The 21,779-nt window shown below is 37.2% G+C and overlaps 1 protein-coding gene across 3 annotated transcripts; it reads right to left on the bottom strand.

The window, feature by feature from the left end:
- Positions 1-177: 177 nt before the first annotated feature.
- Positions 178-21,737, bottom strand: LOC104888181 (nuclear pore complex protein NUP98A). 3 transcript variants are annotated; one of them, XM_010673073.4, is made up of 13 exons: positions 21,421-21,737; positions 20,686-20,775; positions 16,802-17,071; positions 14,293-14,943; positions 13,977-14,186; positions 10,294-10,901; positions 8,325-8,412; positions 8,195-8,249; positions 6,494-6,632; positions 6,282-6,398; positions 6,049-6,205; positions 4,849-4,908; positions 178-1,572 (listed from the first exon to the last, which is right to left on the bottom strand). In XM_010673073.4, exons 2-13 carry the CDS (start codon positions 20,702-20,704, stop codon positions 905-907), a joined length of 3,042 nt encoding a protein of 1,013 aa, XP_010671375.1. In that variant the 5' UTR covers positions 20,705-20,775; positions 21,421-21,737; the 3' UTR covers positions 178-904. The 3 variants fall into 3 exon arrangements, with proteins under 3 accessions (XP_010671375.1, XP_048496088.1, XP_010671374.1); XM_048640131.2 differs by having other exon boundaries at positions 20,686-20,731; XM_010673072.4 differs by having other exon boundaries at positions 20,686-20,759; positions 21,421-21,736.
- Positions 21,738-21,779: the final 42 nt, after the last annotated feature.

Here is a 21,779-nt window from a genome sequence, read left to right as displayed (position 1 = left end):
GACGAAACATGTAAAATGGGTAGCAAACTCGATTATTTAGAAATTTAAAAAGGTAGTCAACTTAGAAAAAAAAAAGGTAGTTATTTCAAAAAGTGATACAAGAAAAACTAGTTAGAATGTCAAATTAAAGACACGCTATGATCCATAAATTTCATATGCAAAAAGTTGACACAAGGGTGAGAATTAATTTGGAACACTATGTAGTATGTACCATAGAACCAAGGTCGCAACTCATGTACGCAACGGTTTATATCGTGTACAGTGAGCTTTAGTCACCCCAAATAACATAAAATTTTACATCTTTGAATTCTATATGATTTGGTACAACTACAGCCTATACAACATATACAATATATGCTTGGTATACTTTTGTCTGAGAGCCCCATTTGTAAGATAAGCTAATTCTTATACGATCCTTTCAACATGCATCCAAGAAGCCTTCCAAGTATTTGGATACTAAATTAAGGACTGTGTCCTTGTGACTTTTTGGGTATATACATTCACCATTGCTACGGCTCCATTAATACACCAGCATAACTGCATCGGCATGGTATAGGCAGGTGCGCTTCGCTACCTGGAACTCAATTAAACTTCTACGAAAATAACAGCACTGGCATCTCAAAGTTGGGAAGAGTTGCTATTTTTAAAGTTGACTGGTTCCAAACGTTGCACTTCCAAGATTGAAAATCAACATTACATTACAATTTTCCACAAGATGAAATTGCAACAAAAACCCTTGCTGCATATACAAAAAAAAGAAAAAAGAAAGGAAGAAAAAAGGTGATAGATCACAACACTCTGCCAGCAAAAAAATTACCAAAAGCAGCTAGCAGAAAATTTGCAGCAACCAGATACATCAAACCATCTGACTTTCCCTTGTTATCAAGATAAAAAGCAGCAAGGATCAGATAATGTCCCACTGATCATCGTCGTTAAACACATATTTGCTAAAGTGGTTGACCCTGAATTTCCACTCTCCTTTGACAGGGTCGTATGACAAAAATTCAGCACCTTGGTCCTCCGCTTTCTTCTTGAGCATCTCCTTGTATTTTTCAATTCTTGGTCCTTCTAAGATCTGGTTTCCAGTCTTTTTGTCATAGCACTTGATGTTCAGAAGGGTTACCTCTGCGGTTTTGTTAAGACCTTGACCAACTGGGGGTTTCTTGCTATCATCCATATAGACAATTACCTCCCGATTGTTGAACTGGATGAGAGACTCAAGATCAAGCCGTCTAACATCAGTCTCTCCCAGGAATCTAATGCTTCCGTAACCATGCCGTCCCACAATGAAATCCCTAACATGCTTGCAAAACCCAGGCTCAGCCCTTTCTTTGGCAGCCAGTTCTTGGATCCGGGGTTCCGTGTAATAATCAGAGTGTCGGAGTTTTGGCATCATTGCCTCGATATCAGCCCCATGCTCATATACAATTGCCGCCTCACCAGCTCTGTGACCTGAAAGTGTAATGTATGAGTCTCCTTTATGGTTCGAAGCATCGTCAGAGATGGCACCAGGTTTCTGGTTGATTTTAACAGGATGGCTTCCCTTGTTCAATCCATTCCCATTGGGTATGCCTGGAAAAACAAACAATATTATGAGGAATAAATTTGAAACTCAATATGAGCAAATCCCAGGGGAAATCCTAGCTTAAAAAAACATGTCCAAGGCAAGAAGAGACGCAGCCCAGGTTGCATACTCCACTCCTGGGTGCAGCGACATTCAAAAGGCACAATGTGCAGCACCTTGTGCTCGGTTTGTCATCTAAGAGAGACAGGAGGTCCAAGTTCAAAATTTGAAAAGGACCAAATTTCAGATAAACTTATAATAAAGCTTTATGATTCAACTTCAAGCAAAAACCCCCTGTTAATTGCTTGAAGTTACTGCAATTTGAATCCTTGAACAAAATCCCTAATAAGAAAACCCTAATTAGCTGAAATGAAAAGTGCAAATTATGGGTAGTTAGTTTATGATTTGTGGCAAATTGCCCGCAAGTCTTACCCAGTGATTACCGGCACAAGTCACCAAAGCTCTGTAATTCTCTCTCCCACTTTTTGATCTTTCCTATCACTCTTATTCTCTCTTATGTTCTTCTCCTCATCTTCTTCATTCTTCTCTCATCATTTTTCTCTTTTCCTATACCATCTGAAATCTTTGGCTGTGCTTCTTCTTATTCCCCCTTTATTTACCTCTGCATGTTTTCAACTTCTGATTTTATATTTTCTTTTTCCACCTTTTGTTTTTATTTTGTAAAACTAAACCCGATTTACTAAACCTTAGTGAGTACTGAGTAGTGACTGAGATAGTCACGTGGCCACCCTTGTTTTTCTTTTTTAATGAAAAACCCTTTTATTTAATGGACTTTTTCTGCATTAGTTTTCTCTATACTAGTATCAAGCACTTATAGCAGGTCCATAGAAATTTAATACCACAAAACTAAATAAAAAAGTTAAGATAAAACTGTGCCCCACCAAAGAGATGAGCATGCCTTCACCTTGTATTTTGCACGTTGGTGCACCTCGCGCCTTTTGAAATAAGCCTACTCGTCAAATCTCAAAAGCATAGAAACAGCTATGCCCTATTTCGCACTCAAATCGTCCCGATAGTTTACACTAGAGCTGATCATTTTGGCCCGGTCCGCTTTTTGGGCGGGTTTTGGGCAGATTTTTTGGCCCGCAATCGGGCCCGGCCTGATTTTTTTTTGCTTTGGGCAAGCCAAAAATGACTATTTAGTCTACTTGTTGGCCCGGCCCGATTTTGTCCCGAAAAGCCCGCTCATTTTGGCCCGAAATAGTGGGCTTTGTGCACAAAATTTTGGCCTGAATTTTGGCCCAGCCCGACCAATGGGCAATTTTTTAGGCCCGGGCCAGCCCATGATCACCTCTAGTTTACACCTTCCTTCAGGCAATAATCCTAGGAGAAATACCTTTTTATACCCTACAGAAAATCAGAAAGTATAACCTAGAAACCCAACAGGTGGCAAACGGATTATTTCCAGGTCTTATTTCATTGAAGAGGGGCATCCACAGTGCATTTCAGCTCATCCTTTCCATTACGAATCTAACGGCTGGGAAAGGCATGGCCTATGACAGATTTTCAGGGTGAGGGAAAGGAGAATACACCGCCTAGCTAGTTGCAAGTGTGACTAAAAAAGTACCAAATAAATTCGAGGATTAAATTTTTGGTAATTTGGTATTAACCGTCATCTCCTTGAAAGGAACAGGAAACTGACTTGTACATTGGCTAATTGGCTTTTTTATTCACACAAGAGCCTTGATCTCTTTGGCATAGAGTGCTTAGAGGCAATTACAACATCTAAAGGAATCACAAGATTGTTATATGAAATTATGAATATCACGAGTATATTCACTCTTCTTTCTCTTGGTCAGATATAGGATAGGATTTAAGGTTCAAATTGTTTCTTCCAAATTTGTCAAGGGAGCAACTCATGCCTCTATAAACTGTCTACAAATTCCTGGGAGTAATCTTTCTTGGAACTTTCATTTTGAACGGTATCCTTATGAATGGCAGTCGGGGAACTAACCAATAAACGTGGTATTGAGAATATATTCAGACGAAGGTTGGAGTTGTAGATATGCACAGGAGGGCAGATACTCACAGGAGCATAGGCATTATTAATGAAAAAAATAAATAAATTGGGGTTTATCAGGACTAGTAAATACGTTGGGATCTTCTTAGAGTTGATCATTACAGCTTATGACTGTTATGACGACCTTTATTGGGAAGACCAATGGCAAAAAGGAGAATCATTAGTTCATTATTTAATACAAATTGGTGAAATAGCCGGATCTGTAAAAATTATTCAACAAACTCGAGAAGGAATTCCAAGGGACCCTATGAGAATGTAGAAATTCAACGCCTTTATACAACAAAATATATTGAATAGAATGACTCTAAGTATCTTCATTAGTGAAAATTCATCTCTTCCTTTTGTTTTTTGAAGCAAGAGCCGAAGCCCCCAGAGAAATCAGGAATATGTTTACAGGAAATCAGTGTATTTTATCTTGGAGATGGAAGATCACCCCGAAGGGTTTTATTAGAGAATTGGCAAGATTGGTTTGGGCACATAAACCATTGACTAGAAGATGACCCCCCTATGGGAGGTAGAGAGGCGGATTGGATTTGTTGGAACATGAAGAACTAGATAGAAATGAAAACCAAGAGGAGCTTTGTCCATGAACACAGGAGAAAAATCCTTAATTCATGTAGCTGACCCATCTTTGAGATTGAAGCTTTGGCATTGTTGTTGTTGTATCCTCAAGTCTATTATCTTGAAAAGTCCCAATACAGAAATTTCCGGTCCAATAATACAGAGTTTGTTTACACTCATTCTTTCTATCGCCACCTACAAAAAGAAAGCCCTGCTCATCACCTTTTGCTTATTGTTTTCGTGTTGTCAGAGACAGGTAGCTTTGAGAAGCTGAGTACTCGTCAGAGGCAAAAGTAAACAAAGCATCTCCACCATCATAGTGATCTCATTTCAGGATTCAATGGACTAAATATACCTATAACCTATGTCAGCTTTGAGAGGCATTAAGAGCATAGAAAGTAATGGTCTGTAACAAACATTTTCACCACACGGAAGATGCTTATAGAAATTGCATCTCTAGAAGAGGCATCACAAATTTTTCAGCCTAGAACGAAACTTACAAGACTCACACCAACCTTTTAGATTCTATTACACCATGACACAATTTCAATTAGCTATTCATCGTCAAGAATTTTGCATGACAAATTAGAATACTTTTTCTTGCCAAGGAAAAAACATATGAAAAAAACCCTCCACTGTAATGCTTTTAGATTTTTAAATCAAGAAGAATAAAGTCACTTACTATTGTTTCCTTCAGCAACAGATCCATTTTGGAGATGCTCGTTCTCTTCACATGTTTTACCTTTCAATGTAAGATAGAGGAGAAGATAAACACAGTAACAAAACTTCAGATAATCCTAAAAAATAAATTTATGGATAACATTTTTAAAGACTATGCAGAAATGTGGACTCTTAAGCGTGAAGCAATTTGCAGCATAGAAGAAACATAAATTTTAATTGTTCAGTTGCACAGTAATTAACCTCCTTTCAGTACTGGGAGGTTTCAAACTTATTGTAGTAATTATCCATTTCTTTATGCATCTACTTTAATAACCAGCTCCATGCAAAACAATTATCCACTTCTCTCGATTTTTCATGGAAGTGATTGAGGACAATCAATGTGAAAGAGTGAGTAATACGAAGCGATTCAAGAAATAGTCATCACAAAATCTTCCCACCCAGTTGCAATATTAGGCATATCCATTTGCAGAAACTTTTAGTATCTAAATCTTATTTCTGACTCACAAAATCTTAACTTCCGATTCTATTTTCTGCCAAAGATATCTTGCTTCCATAATATCTACATCTTTTGCTAATAAGATATCAACTAACTGGGAGGAAAACTAAGTATATAGCACTGTTAATAAGATATGTGCTCGCTTGGAGAAAAACTATGTATATAGCACTGTTAATAAGATATGTGCTCACTTAGGCTTCGTTTAGTAGGGCGTAAAACATTTTCAGTGTAAAGTGATTTTCATGGAAAACAATTTACAATGGAAAACACAATTCCAAAATTAGTTTTCCGTTGTTTGGTTCGATGTCAGAAAAATGATGAAATGAAAGGAAAATGAAAGGGAAAGTAAGGAGGTAGTGAGAGGAGTGTACAAGAGAGATAAGGAAAATAGTTTTCCCTTCATTTTGAAAGGAAAATGGTTTTCCATCATTGGGAGAGTAATTTTACCCCAAGGGAAAATGGTTTTACACTCTTTTGACAACCAAACAATGTAAAACTGAAAATAGAGGAAAACAGTTTTCCGGGAAAACGTTTTACGTCCTACCAAACGGAGCCTTAGAAAAAAACTAAGTATATATTACTGGCGAGTGGCGAGTGGCGAGTGGCTGAGTGAAGACCACTATTCAAGCGTTTTAAGAGGTGTAACAAGAACAAAATACTACATTGAATTTTTATTATTATTTTCAAGATGAAGAAGCTTGATACCATTTTCGTGCACCACGACAAATGCTTTCTTCATTGAAGTTTTCGCCAACTGATCAATCGGCCGAATTATCAAAGATCTTGGATTTTCCCTGGGAACAAATAGGGCATCTGCCTTTGGTGTGCTCGGAGCTTCTTCATCATCACTGAAAAAAGGAACCTGCATCCACAAATTAATAATTTAAGATAATTGTACTAGTGCAAGGAATCACAATGAGCAACATTCAGAGACTTACACGTGAACCGTCATTCTTAGGATGATATTTCCTTGCCGGTAGCCTGATCCGTCTCTGAGACAAATGTCGGGACGTCAAAAAGGATGATATTCTGACAGGGGTAGGCTTATCAACAACCTGGAAAATATGACCAATAAAAAAATTCACAAATGTGTCATACTATCTCCTGCATTATTGTCAACAAATGAGCTAATAAAGAAGATATTGTTTACAGGCATGCTAGAAATCCCATATTGGATGGATGGTGAGGTTCCGGTATTGCCAATTGACATATGAGGCATTGCTGGAAGAGTCCCAAAAGGATTTGTGACAGCAACCGGTTGTGCAACTGCAGAGATCTGATTGGAAGAACTGTGACATATGCAAGTGAAAGGAGACTTAGACAATCAATTCATATGTAAACAGTTGGTAGGTAATTACTTCACATGTGCACTGGAAGACTCCAAGTTTTGCTATATTATATGCATGAATAAGCAAAAAGATGTCCGAAGACCCTTCCAAGGAAAAAATGCACATAGTATGACAGGAAAGATGAACATGCTTCATTGTTTCTAACCACACTATCAGTCAGAAAAACCTTAACAATATGTACATTACATAGTCTCTAAAACTGCTCTAATTTATCATCACATCATAAAAACATGCTAGATAGAAAATCACAGCTTTACAAGAGAAGTCAATCTATTCTTCACCAGATCATTTGCTTTACCCAAGTATTTGCAAACGACGGATGATATCCTTATAAGTAGAACAGAATTGGAATAAAAAGATACCAAAGGGGTGTCACCCATTTACAATACGAAGGAAAGTTACAAAAGCTCAAGCCTTCAAGCTACTCTGGAGCAATTATTACAAAATCAAGGAAAGTCAAGTGACGCTCATACAATGAAACATGACTCCAGCTATACAAAGGTTTCAGATAATGGAGCTTGAAAGCCTCACGAGAGGAAGCTTAATCCTCAAATATCTGTTAATTCCTTTCCTTCCATCAAATTGCCAACATAATCATCTTCAAAACCTCGGCAAGCCAACCTATTTTTGCCCTTATTTTCCAGGCAACAAGAGCATCTTTTACAGAGGAACGTTGGACCCAACTCAACCGGAACAAGGATAGTTACTACTTCATGCTTCCAAATGTTTGAAATGGCATGCAAATGGGTTCATGCAAGCAAGTCAAACAAGAGCATCTTTCGCAGAAGAACGTTGGACCCAAGTCAACCCGAACAAGGATATAGATATAGCATACTTACTACTTCATGCTTCCAAATATTTAAAATGGAATGCAAATGGGTTCAGGCATGAAAGTTAAATTAGATTCTCTCATATACAAGCACAATTCACAACTACTTCCCCTCACCATCAACCACAGAGAAAGATGAAAATCAACGGTCAAAGACCTCACAATTTCCACATTTTTCATCGTCTACTAAAAATTTCCATAGTTAACATCAGAGACACACAGAAATCAAACAAACACCGTCTAACTACCCCAACTATTTAGTGCTCACTGGCTGAAAATGACCAAAAGTATTTATACAAGGCAAGCTACTGCATTATCTAAACAATTTCTTTATTGTAATGTTGGAGGCAGAAACGAAAACAAGAGGTACAAAAACTTAATTTATCTTCTTTTTCAGATGTAAGCCTCCCCACCCATCCACCAGAAAACAGGGTATCAAAACACGTCAATTCTCTGCTGATAAGAAAACAAGTCATTGGGCATCCTCTCATCTCTATATTATGTTGGAAACTAAATTAGTTTACATTTGTAAATGAAACAATTTTTTTATTACTTGAGGCAGGATCATACAAGCATAATTTTCTATGTCAAACATGCCAATCCAAAGATGCAGCCAAAAAGAAGACAAAGTGCAGCATAGTTGAGAAAAATAATAATCAAGAGAAGAACATACGACTGTCCAAGACCCTGTGTAAACAGGCCTGATCCACCAAGGCCCATGCTCCCACCTAACACGGAAATATAATAAGTGAATGCGGATAAAAGCTACGTAACAAACTAAAGATCACGAACAACTAAAGTACCTGATGGTGCCTGTCCAAATGTGCTGAAGTTAAAACTACTAGGTGTCTGAGTAGGAAGACTGGGTTGAAAAGGAGCTGAAAGAGAGGGCTGCAAGTTGACAAAAACAGAATAAACAATAAAAATTGCATTAGCACAAATGATTACTCCCAACTACTTTTTAAATAGACATTCCACTGAACGATAGAATAGAAGAGCAAGCATATAAGAGAAGATGCACGCTTTCCTGGAAAAAAAATACTAGAACATAATCGATAATATGCAATATGAGTTCAACAACCTATGAGTCAAGTGTCTATGTTTCACTAATTGGTCAAGTCAAGGGCGGTCAAGAGGTACCATGACATAGGAAAGATCTCACAAGGTGTACAATCTAGCACAAAGAGAGTGACTTTTTTGAGACATCTTATGCACTTGGGTCGAGTTCCAATTTTTCGTTTTTTTTTTTTGCACACCCCTAGTTAGAACCGTGTGTAAAAGTCCACATCATTGTTATCCGGCCCATAGTGCACCCCAGAGTCACACTCCTCAGGCTCGGAAGAGTGAAGGAACTCCTCGACCTGGGGAGAAGAGTGAAGGAACTCCTCGACCTGGGGAGAAGAGGCCAAGAGGGTGGCTGCTGAGGCTAGAAAAGTAGGGGGTTGGCTGGAATTCCGGGTCATGCTGCGGGAAAGAAGTGGTTGCCTCCTCAAGTACAACAGGCTGATAGCTTTGTGCTAATCGTTGTCGAACTCCTCCTCCCATTGCTTGAGCTGCGTCTCATAGTGCTTCCTAAAGTCGATCTTATGACGACCTTTATTTGCTTTATGAGTAATCCCACTTATTTTGTAGGTCAGGGTTTTTGCTTGAATTGAAACCGAAATGAAGAAGGCTCTTACAGTGGAAGTGACTCAATGCCATGACGCTGGGTAGACTTAGACTTTGACTTGACTTTGAAAGACAGATAGAGACTTTATTTTGCCAACATTTTTGAAAAGATCAGGGTCCGCGAGTTTTCTAAACCTCAAAGTACACCCCCTAGTCATGCTCCTCAGGCTCGGAAGGGTGAAGGAGCTCCTCGTCCTTGGGAGATAAAAAACACCCAGCTGCCCATGTGTGAACTATAATGCTAGGATATCAAATGTTCTCACTTCCTCCGTCCGTAGATAAAATCCCACTTCAGTTTAGGACAAAAATTAGAAAAACCAGGGATGAAGGGAGAAAGTAACAACACAGGGGAATGCATTAATAAACTTGTCCATTTCGTCAACTACAAAAGTTCATTAAAAGCAATATTCTTAGAATAAAAACTCTAGTATTACTCATAAAATTAAAATCCTGTGCTCATTTAGGCAGCATTCACAATGGATGGTAGAAGTATTAAACTACTAATCACTAAAAAGTTCTTAATCATTAGAAATAATTTCAGTTCACTGAAAATCAAATGAACAGAAAAGGACCTAGATTTAATTCCCCCAACTAATGGTGAAACAGGAACAAAACTAGGGAGGGCGGGGGGAAAGAGAAAGCCATGACTGCTACTTGGCGCTATATCAAAAGACTGTTTCCCATTTTCAGACTCTCAACACTCGAAGCAGCAAGGTATTCCACACAAGAAAGACCATAAAGTCAGGTTTTCAAGAGGCCTCCCCTGAATGTTCGTTTCCTTCCAGAATATCTACAAATGTTTTAAAATCTGAAAATAAAGAGATCAAACTGCATTGTATATAAAATACAGAGTCCTGAAAGTTTGCCGTAACATGATGCAAAGACAGGCCATGAACAAGAGCATGTGCTTTAAAGAGACTCGATGAAGGTCAATTTTAGAAACCTCTTCAATCAGAATATCCAAATCTTAGCGAAACTAGCAGACTACTAAAGTGTTTGGCAACCCATAAGTGATACTCTTATAGCCCCTTCAGCTTACATCAAAAGAAAAAAAATGAATATGCATATTACCAGTCAAATTAAAAGAATTGTTTTAGGACTCACAGTGCTTTGAGCAAAGCCAAATTGGTTGCCTGTGCTGCCTGAAAATAAATTTGACCCAAAGGCAGATGGTGCATTATTGAAAGGGTTCTGGCCAAAGCCATGACTTTGTCCAACGGCGGAACTAGTTTGCCCAAATGTAGTTCCTGCTCCGAGTGAAGGTGATGACTGAAACAGAGAGGATGGCTGAGAATTCCCAAAGTTTAAAGTCGAACCAAATGCTGTAGTGGCCCCTTGAGCAGGTGTAGAACCAAATATAGATGTAGATCCAATTGCCGAAGAGCTTCCGGTACTAAAGAGAGAAGGAGAAGTGCCTGAACCAAAGGTTTGACCAGATGTTCCAAAAAGGGAAGGTGTTGCTGCAGGAGTTGACCCGAAAGCGGAGGGTGTTGTAATAGAACCAAAAGGTGAGGACCCAAATGCTGAGGTAGATGTAGTTCCAAAAGTTGCAGGTTTTGAAGCAAATGGGTTCTGTTGCACAGATGATGAAAATGGGTTTGATGACGTTTGCCCGAACGTTGGGGTTCCAAAAGGGCTTGATGGAGTTGGTGCTGGAGTCGACATGCCAAAGTTCATGCCTGGAGTAGATTGACCAGCAGGAGCAGGGCCACCTGAAGTACAAAGAATTGATTAAAATTATATTAACTATATACTATCACAAATGGATGGAGTCTATGACTACTATATCCCATCAAGTTTTAGTCATTTGACAGTCCAGCAAACATGATGAAAAATTGTGCTTAACTATACACTAGAAGAGTTCGATATATATAGATGGCAACATTAATTAACGACCTGTTTGACAGGTGGTGATAAATGATGGTAAAGGTAATAAATTTTATATTGTTATTTTGTAAGGGAACTCTCTCCATTAATACCTCTCAAGTTGGTATTAAGTGGCGAAGCTTAGGATGAAAGATACATGTTCAGGATTGCAGTTGCATAACCACGGTCTATTAACACTTCTCAAGTTGGACTTTACCGGCAAAGCTAATGAAGAAAAATACATGTCGAGAATCGAAGTTGCATTACCACAGAGTCATGGATATTGGCATGAGACTTTTCTTTGGTATTAAGCATGATAATAATCTACGAAGCGCAGGTCTTAAAGGTAGTTGTTACTTCTTTGTTTTAAAAATTCCAATATAGGGCAATGCAAGGGACATTAAGAGACCTACTGATAGATCAAAGATAGAGAGAGATAAAAAAAAAAAGCTAACCATGTGAAGAGGAGAGAAAAAAAAAGAGAACGTATATGTTATGAAAGGTACTTCATCCGTTTCTTAATACTTCCAACATATTCCTTTTCAGGATGCTTCATTATACTTGCAACATTTGTCTTTTTGGCATATTTTAGATAAAAAGGACTCGTATATTATTAAAGCACGTACCAATATTGCAAGTAATAAGAATTGGAGAAAGTATGTTACAACTAGAAGTGACCGTTGGGCCAGGTGACCCTCCCTCAATCCCCCCCCCCCAACTAGGTCCAATCCACTATAGACTTACTTTGACCAAACACCCTAACCAAGGCAGTTGACCTAATTATGTCAGCCAAATTCTTTTAAAATAATTGGAACCACCCAGTGACCCAGATCGATGACATTGTTTAGTGGGCCGAGCCAGTGTCCTGTATTACAAACCACGCTTGCTTCTTCAGCCGGCCCACCCATGGAAAACACTAGTTACCCCATTCGCCTCATATATATAAGCGGGATTCAGATGTGTGCAGCCTTGCAACGAGATAGAATTGAGCCTAACATGTCTTCCTTTTACTTAAAAGCACTATAGCTCTAATGATAACTGTATGCACCCCTAACCATGTCTTTCCATGCTTGCTGACAGAATTCTTTTCTAGGAAAGAAAATATTTTCATCATAGCATAAACATGAACGAATAAAACATAATAGCAAGAACATGAATGAAAGAATGGATAATAGAATCAATGAGGAGCACATACAACACCAAGTCCCACAAGCAGAAATTTAAGCTAAGAAACATAACGAGGAACATAAAACTTAAGTTGCATTTGAGTACAGCCTGAATGGCCTAATGAATGGATGACAGCAAGGAATTGAAAGAGACCAAAATCTATATGTATTACTAACTTCTAGGTCAAACATAAACAGAAGGAATAGTTGAAGAAGCAGGTAGAAGGTGGTGACTGGTGATTGACAGAAGAGGTTACTGGGGCAAGATAAGAAGAGGGAAACCAAGGGGGAAGAAGACAAAGATAAGAGCAACAAAAGGACAGAAGTCAGTGGAAATGGCAAAAAAGAGAGGGAATCAACAACAGAAACATACTTGCTGTAAAACATGGTGATATTACAAATGAAACCTATATTTTTTTCTGCTACTAACAATAACTAGACCAACTAACTTGATTTCCTAACAATCTCCTAGAACAATCAAATCAGACTATCAGAGTACTCCCTCCGTTTCATTTTAATTGTTACACTTTGATATTTTACACTATTCAACCAATTTCACTTTGACCATTATTTGTGATTTATACGCAGATGAAAATATAGTCATGTGGGATCTTGTTAGATTCATCATAACATGCATTTTAATAATATGTACTTCTTATGATTTTTACAAATACAAAACTAAAGATATATGTCCTCAAAGTTTTGTATTGGCATGCACGAAAAATGTAAGTGTGTAGATTAAAATGAAACGGAGGGAATATATTTTACCTCCGCTCATTAACTTTTAAGTTCTTTTCTGAAAATCCCACTAAAGGATAGATTTGCAACCGTACTTTGTAAATTTACCCATATATTGGGTGTGCTGGAGTATTGTGCTTCCATTGGTTCACTAGATGTGTAGGTATTGCCACAGTTTCTCGCCTTTTTACTAGAGCATGTTTCTATAACAAATTCACAAAAAATTTCTCATCCACTTTCCTCTGGTGGTAATCAATTAATTATAATATAAACTGGTTAGGTTTCGCTTAAAAAAAGTTTCAAATTATTTTGACACGAGATAAACTACCAGTACCAGACACAAACCACTTCCCAGTTCTAAAACTTTATTTTGCAAAAAATGAGTGGTTTGATATGTAACAAATGGCTTAACAATAATCCCACAAATATGCTTAAATGGAGAGATTAACAAAGTTAAGTAAAACATAAACATGAAGATTTTTTTATATCTCAGCATACTTACAAGTAACTAGTGAAACGACAGGACCCAAAGTGGAAAATATTCTAAAATCTCAAGACCCTGGAGAGCAATTTCACTAAACCTCAAAGCACCGGGTGGAAATTTTCCTAAAACCTCCATGCACCAAAATGGAAGTAATGAAACCATGAGAAAACGAAGTGGAATACCGCTAAACCTAAGAGGACCAAAGCGAAAAACTTTCCTTAAAAATCTGAATTGAGGCTCGACGCTCACCCACCCACTTTTTTCTCTCTACTTTTTTGCTCTCCTTAATCTTCGTGCAAAAAGTACAAGTAAATTAACAAACCAGATATTCATCATAATTACTATATAAACATTTACAGTAGCAAAATCGACAATTACTAACGGATTCAGGCAAAAGCCTACCATCAATTAGAACTATGCAGGGCTAATTCAGATTTTGAAGTAACGTGGACAATAGGAAAAGAAGTCACTTTTAGTAATAATCACATCTCATTTTGGTACAAACTAGAGTGGGACAGGAGCAATGAACAAACCTTTATCACCACGCTGGTAATCCTCCCATCTCAGCTCTTCATGGCTTTTGTCTTTGTAAACTGCCATGGCAGATATTGATTCCAACTTTGCATTTGATTGACTACTGGCACCTGCATCTACTTCTACAGTTGGTGTGTAGGCAGCAACTCTACTTCCTCCCAAGTTTGATTGCCCAAAGCCACCACCAAACGTAGTCGAAGTTGACGACCCTACATAGAAGAAAGCCAAACATAAATGCCGAAAACACATGGTTAGCAATGATAGCCACACCTGTTCACGATAAAATGAAATATTCATCCAAATGATCAAGTTTACCAAATGGAGAAGACGAGGCACTAAAAGCAGATGGTGTAGACCCGAAATTGGAGCTTCCAAAATTAGACGTAGTTTGACCAAAGGTTGCACTAGTACCAAAATTAAAAGATGGGGAACTAGAAGGTGCTGCACCAAATGCTGGAGTGCTAGTGGTAGAGCCAAAAGCTGGAGAGGAAGCAACACCAAATGATGGAGTGCTGGCTGCCCCAAATGATGGAGTGGTTGCAGCACCAAATGCAGGGGTGGATGAAGCGCCAAATGCAGAGGCACCACCAGCGCCAAAAGCAGAAGTGCTAGTAGAACCAAATGCTCCCCCTGACCCAAAAGCAGGAGTACTTGAAGCACCAAAGGCAGTTCCTGAGCTTCCAAAACCAGGACTAGGCGTTGAGCCGAAGGCAGGGGTGCTGGCAGCTCCAAATGTTGGGTTGCTTGTAGCTCCAAATGATGGTGTAGTTGACGATCCAAAAGCAGGGGTGCTTGCACCACCAAATGAAGGTTGGCTTGAAGCACCAAATGGTGAGGAAGCAGAAGCACCAAATACATTGCTGCCAAACGAGGGCTGTGATTGTTGAAATGAGCTTCCAAATGGACTTGTTTGACCACCAGAACCAAAACCTCCAAAAGCAGGTTTCTGCCCAAAGGCAGAACCCCCTGTAAAGAATTGAGCTTTTAGTTAAGAATAAAATATAAATTTTACAGGTCGTATAGTATTTGTACTTGCAGCAATCATGCTGAGAAATAGTCTACAAAACAAAATTATATGGCTTATCAAATTTTTATTAACGAGAAATGAAAGCTCAATGCCATCATAGTAACATATTTGAGAGCAACCATAGGCAACAGCCAAAGCTCACATAACTAAACAGTTCTGAATTTCTGATCCAAACAGCATGTTACCATAAAAGCATACTCTTGCTATAAACCTATTTTGTGATACAAATGAAGTTTAGAGAAACACAAACTCGGTCAAAAGGTTCCAACATTAGATTAACATTATAATGAACCACACATAATATATGGACTAAGTCCGGTGCTGCAACGCCAACAATATTTTCCCACACCTATTTTAGGCCATTAGGACTCTTCATTTATCTCAAGTTTGTGCCGATCCTTGACAGTCCAACAAGGGTATGGATTCAACACTTCATTTGGGTTGACATCATGAAAATTTTCATAGGATAGGTGAGTCAGACACATGGACATGCTCCCGTGTCCGGTATGAGTACCAGAGTCTTAAAACATGTATTTATATGTGTGTGGGTGTTTGTATAAGAAAGAAAAGAATATGAGAATAGAACATAAGAAAGATAGCGTGAAAGAAGATGCCCCCTTTACCAGCATTAACATGCTCACTAAAAAGCATTGAGCAGCAACTAGTTCTCTCTCCTCTCTGGGAAGTCCAGAACCCCAAAATCCACATCATGGCAGATTGAAAATCAAGAATACTAAAAAGAAAACACAACCTTTCTTGGGAAATACAAAAAAATAGATTCAATAGAATAGTGGGAGCACAGGGGGCTAATCAATTCCTCAATAAAAGAGCTTAGTACAAGTTACATGTTTCTCCTCCCTCTTCAATTTGGTCTCTAAATCAGACCACCATACTCATCTCTATTATATAAGGGAAGGGGGAGCAATGGTGTCCTCTTTTGAAATGCCTATTTTGCCCCCCTTTCCTTTCTAAACTACTTACAAATCAAAGAGGTCTTCAAACAAATATACAAAAAATATAATTATAACAATCACTCACATGTCAACTAAAATCATAAAATTGCATAATTTATGTTATGCAAATCACTAAAATGAGGAAAGTTTACAAAAACTTAAAAATTCACTTACAAACTACAACCTATGAAAAAATTGACTTGAAATCAAAGTGTCCACTTTCTTTACAATTTATGAAGTACTGTACTTAATTCAAAGATCAACAAAAAAATTATAATATTAGAAATCATAAATAAATTCAATAAAATTTCTATTTTTTTCATAGAATTTAACTTTGAAAAGTTAAAAAAAAAAAAAAAAAAGAATGGTGAGAGACTTAAGTGACATAAACTAAACCAATCAAATTTTGCAACTAAAAACAATTATATTTCGTATGTCTAATGTTCAAATTTTGACTCTTATATATGCCGAAGAAAATCGAGCATCTGTTTCGAAAAAAAATTCAAGCACGCATCGCGTGCAAAAAATTCTAGTGATAGCAAATCATTGTAATCAGTCAAAAAGAACAAAGGGCCCTGATCATGAGGTGCAACAGTTCTAGCAGAGTTTAAGTGGATACTCTCTCACTGACTCAATCTAATGTGTCCAGGAATGCCTGTGTACCATGAATAGTAGTTCAGTACCGGTGGTACAGAAGAAAATGGATTAGCAAATAGTGATTTCACAGCATTTATCTACCCAAATAAAAATCACATTGGAGAATGGTGTATATTCCACTTAACATTGGAAGGAGGGTATAGCCTGAATATTAAGCACGCAGGAAATGTCACATCAAAAAACATACCTCCAAAAGATGATGATGAGCTTCCAAAAGCAGGATTTGAACTCCCAAATCCTGGTGATGAAGCAGCACCAAACACTGGTGTCGAAGACAGCGGTGATGACGATTGTCCAAAAACACCAGTCGAGGTGTTACCAAACATTGAACCTCCTGTCTGTGAGCCAAAAGGGTTAGCAGCACCAAAAGGCTTCGGAGCAAACGGATTACTAGCTTGATTGCTTTGCCCAAAAGGTGACTGGGATCCAAAGGATGCACTAGATGATTGCCCAAAAGCTGATAGAGCACAAAACAGACAACTGATTATACAATATAATTAACAAGATCTAGAAAAAGAAAATAGAAAATAGAATTAACTAAGGTTGTGTTTGGGAATGATGAATTCATTTCAATTGCTTGATTTAAAATGTAGGAATTTAAATTCTTGAATCCAAATCCAAATACTCTTGTTTGGGAAAAACTAATAAATCCAGATTAGTAGGTGGAGGAGAGAGAAAGAGTGATAGTGTGGGGGCTTTTTAAAGGGGAGGGGGAGAGAAAGTGATAGATGTTTTGAGAAGTAAGCTAAGTAATTTCAAATGACAAGAAAAACACATCATTTCAATTTCCTCATTTAATGGGCTTTCCTCAATAAATCTTGAATTTGTGACAAATTCTGAATTTCAAATTCATACTCATCCAAACAATGGAATTGATCAATTCCAGAATTTGAAATGTAATTCACCTATCCAAACATACCATAAAAGGATTATGAAGTGGCGTTGAATAGGAAAAGAGGCAATATAAGATGGTAAAGCGGCAACAACAGAGTAATAAGTAATAACAAATCAACCTTGAGTCCCCCCATAGCAAGCTTAAAGGAAGTCAAGAGGTACAGAGCATAGCAAATGGTACCAATAATCAATGATCAACAATCTACAAGAAAAAGGATATAAATAGCCAAACCCTAGTTCAATGAACAAGAGCAATGAACTTGGCATGAATTAGATCATGCTAATCCATTTCATGAACTCTAAATGATTTTTAACTTGTCCGTCTATAATATACTACCTCCGTTCCACAATACATGCACCATTTCAATATGGCACACAAACCAAAGGAGAGAGAGGGTTGTGAATGCATTTCAAACCAATGTGATTATGTTTTAAAGGGATGGGATTATTGTGAAACATCCAAAAGCAAAAATGATGCATGTATTGTGAAACATCCAAAAAAGAGGAAATGGTGCATGTATTATAAAACGGAGGTAGCGTGTTCTAAAAACAAATTGTGCCATCCAATATAAGCACTTTTGTTAAAAATCAGTTGTTATAACCTGTTAATAAATCTATTGTGCAAGCTCATCCTACTAAATTTACATAAAAACTTTAAGCTCATATTTTACCATTTTAGTTACTAACTTACTATAGATGTTTAAAACATCTAACTTCTTCACAAAAATGAGGTAAAAACTATATTTCCAATTTTAATTTAAAATATATGTTTCCCCAGATCCACAGTGACAATGATGAAGTGGAACTTTCCCAAACTTTCAATTCACTCTGATAGTGGTGAAGCAAGCATAACAATCATGAAATGCCACTTCCACATGACCATTACCGCTAGTGCAACCATAACTGCAACTTATTCTATGGAACTTAAAAGACCTATGGCAGCCAAATAATATCCAAATACGCACGTAGAAATCCTCAAATTCACAGACTATCCGAAAAAAAGGGAGGGCTTTGTGAAGGAAGAAGCAAAGACGATCCATACAGAACCATGATAACCAATGTAAATCCCACCACTATCGAGATTTCACTATCCTCTCTCAATAGATAAGGCTCGCACAATCTGTAACATTTCACTCAAATCCAGCTAGCTTCAGCGATTACGCTGTAAAACTCTATATGATTCAAAGTATCTACTCTCAAAGTTTTGAATAAAATAGTATCATCTTCCAATTGGTAGACAACAGAATTGTACCAAAACAAGTTTTTTTCACCATTGCAGCTTCTGCTATTACCACAAATGTTCTCCCCAAATAACTCACATTTGAAATAAGATTAACCCATTGCATCCTTCAATCATTTATCTTCTGTACAACTCGTATGTAACTATAGAATTCAGTTGCATTGCATATGGAATTTGGCTCTTAATCCTACCAGATCCATCCCAATAGTTCCTATTTTATAACTACAGCATTGACAAATTTATTTTTGAAGAAAATTTTGGTCATCTCCTTCTAAATCTTGCATATAGAAAAAAGAAATAATTAATTAGAAGACATTTTCAACATGTTTGAAGTGATCATGCTTGCATTAAGGTCAGGAAGGATAAGCAAAAAGAACTTGTTATCCATGGTGTAATTACTGCAATAGAAACGAAACTTTGTCAATCTTCATGTTTGGCATTTGACTCTAGCTAACAAATTGAAAAAAAGTAAGGAGCAATAATCCTTCTTAACAACTTTGGATTCAATCTATTCTGATCCAATGGTAAACAGCACTAGTTACACAACTATCTGGCTAGCAAAAGCTACGGGAATATCTATGAGGTAACTACAGAAGAATCTTGGTGTACATACATGCAATACATACATAGATGCATAAAAGTTTGATACCAAACTTTTGTTTATGAATTAATTTTTAGGTTATGGCCTATTAATTCTATCAAACTTAATGAATTGTTACATATAAAATTGTTAGTAGGTGTTTCTCTTTATACAGAAATATTGTTTATATTATGCTTTCTCAACAAAAAATTTGTTTATGAATTAATTTTTAGGTTATGGCCTATTAATTCTATCAAACTTAATGAATTGTTGACATATAAAATTGTTAGTAGGTCTTTCTCTTTATCCAGAAATTTTGTTTCTAGTATGCTTTCTCAAACCAGTATAGAACATAAATTTAATTTACATCAAAATATTATATTCAAGAAGAGAGTTTCGCAACGAGCTTATTGGGTCAAGTTAGGGCTTGCTTAACTCGACTCGTTAAGCTCTGAAGCTTTAACCAAATTTTAACCAAGTCAAGTAAAAGTTGCTCAAGAGCTCATTTAGCACCCCTAGGCAGTAGGCGTGCCTAGCGATATCGAGTCTCATAGTCATGGACATTGCTGAAAAGCCTGAGCCTTCTGTGCATGTTAAAAGCTCCCACATTTTGATAACCTAGGAGAGTGATGCACTATTTTAAAATAGACAAGATTCTATCCAGCACTGGATTGGCCATCATGGTGAAATGTATTACTTTTAGCTCAAGGGAAGTCATGATGCACAAAGCTCAGGATGTGCAATATTGTGCTGTAGCAAAGGTCAGATTTAAGAGCAAAGAGGCACCATGAAAAAAGATGTTTCGTAAGAAGATTCCAACTAAGAGGCTGAGAAATCCATCTTAAAGGACCCTCCAGATAATATCCACCTTCAAGGAGCCTAGTGATGATTCGCTCCAAAGCATAAAAGTGTGATGCGCTACTAACGAGATGTGAGAAATGGTAACCTTAGATCCAGGAAAATCCACCTCGGAGACCTATAAGCCATTAGGCTTGTATTAGAAGAAAAGTGAACACAGAGAAATCTAGCAAAGGTGAATGAAAAGGTTGGAACTGTTCAAAGCAGAACCAAAATATATCTGTCTACTCAATACCCATTGCATGCCTATAAAAGCGTGAAAATCTCTCAGCACTCTTTGCGAAATCTTAGACAGGATGGTGGTCAGGATAGAGGAAACCCAATTGTGCACATCTCCCAAAGTGTAAATCAAGGTTACACACATTCAATCAACTTAGTTTTGTAATCCAAACATTGTGTAAAAAAGATATTCCAACAACAATAGAAAAACTACAAAATTGTAGGCCATATTTTACAGAAAATAGAATCTTGGAAACCAGAAAGGTAAGAAAATACTTACGGCTACTTGAGCCAAACATGCTTCTTGACCAAGGTGTCCAGCAGATCTAAGAGTAAAAAATTTCCACGATAAACCTGAGCAAAATTGAGTCTAAGACAAGGTTCATTGAGAATTAAGAAAAAAAAAAAAACTAGCAACATATTTGAAGTCGGCAAGACTATAAAATTTATCACATACCTGTAGAAGTGTAGGTCCAAAGGAATATGCACATATAAAAGACATACATACATGCATTATCCATCTCTTTCCACCCAAGCCCAACCCCCTCCTCCTTATTAGGGGCTATATTAAAAACATGATTAAGCAGATAGGTATGCCCCTGACAACGTTTCCACTTGCTCTAAGACTCTATTTGTAAAACAATTTTGTCGAACAACAAACATATGTAACATTTCCCAATTGCCATAGATATTAATGCCAGGTGAAATGAATACAAAAACACAGTCAATTGATGCATATTTGAAGAAAAAATCATGAAAGAAAAATCTCACAGAATAATGTATCATTTCTCAATATACATAAAATTAAGCATAGCATTATATCATCAGTTCAATTTCATAAATTTGGCGGATTCAGTGAGTTCGACTGAATCCTCAAAATCTTAATATTTTGACCTTACTAGTAAAAAAAATTAAAAAAATAAACAAAAAAATAAATTCTGAGTTCTTACTTCAATATGTGTAAGCTACAAATTATGAATCTTAATATTCATCTAAAAATTAGTAGTAAACAAACCTTCTGATTTTTCGAAGATCCGATGGTCCGGTGTCGTCGGAAAACGATGAATTTGCCCGCAATCCTTTAAATTAGTATCTCTCGCTCTTCTAATCTGCTCCTCGACTACGGAAAACTTAAAATGATGCTGAGAATCCGAAATTATGTGTAGTGATTTGTCAAAAAAGTTTAGATTGAAAGCTTGAATGGATTCGAGGGTTAGGGTTAGAGAGTACTTCTATTCTTTTTTTTAGGGGTTTTTTTTTCTTTTGAGATGTAAGCTTTCCTTTGTTTGTTTATCCTTCTCTCTATGTCAAAAAAAACTATTAGTAGCAACCTAGCAATTGTGAATGAATGGATCTACAACTTTAAGTCTTTAA

This window comes from Beta vulgaris, chromosome 3 (genome assembly GCF_026745355.1).
Source record: "Beta vulgaris subsp. vulgaris cultivar EL10 chromosome 3, EL10.2, whole genome shotgun sequence".
NCBI lineage: Eukaryota > Viridiplantae > Streptophyta > Magnoliopsida > Caryophyllales > Amaranthaceae > Beta > Beta vulgaris.
Note: the sequence above shows the minus strand (reverse complement) of the source record. Positions and strands in the feature narration are given on the sequence as shown.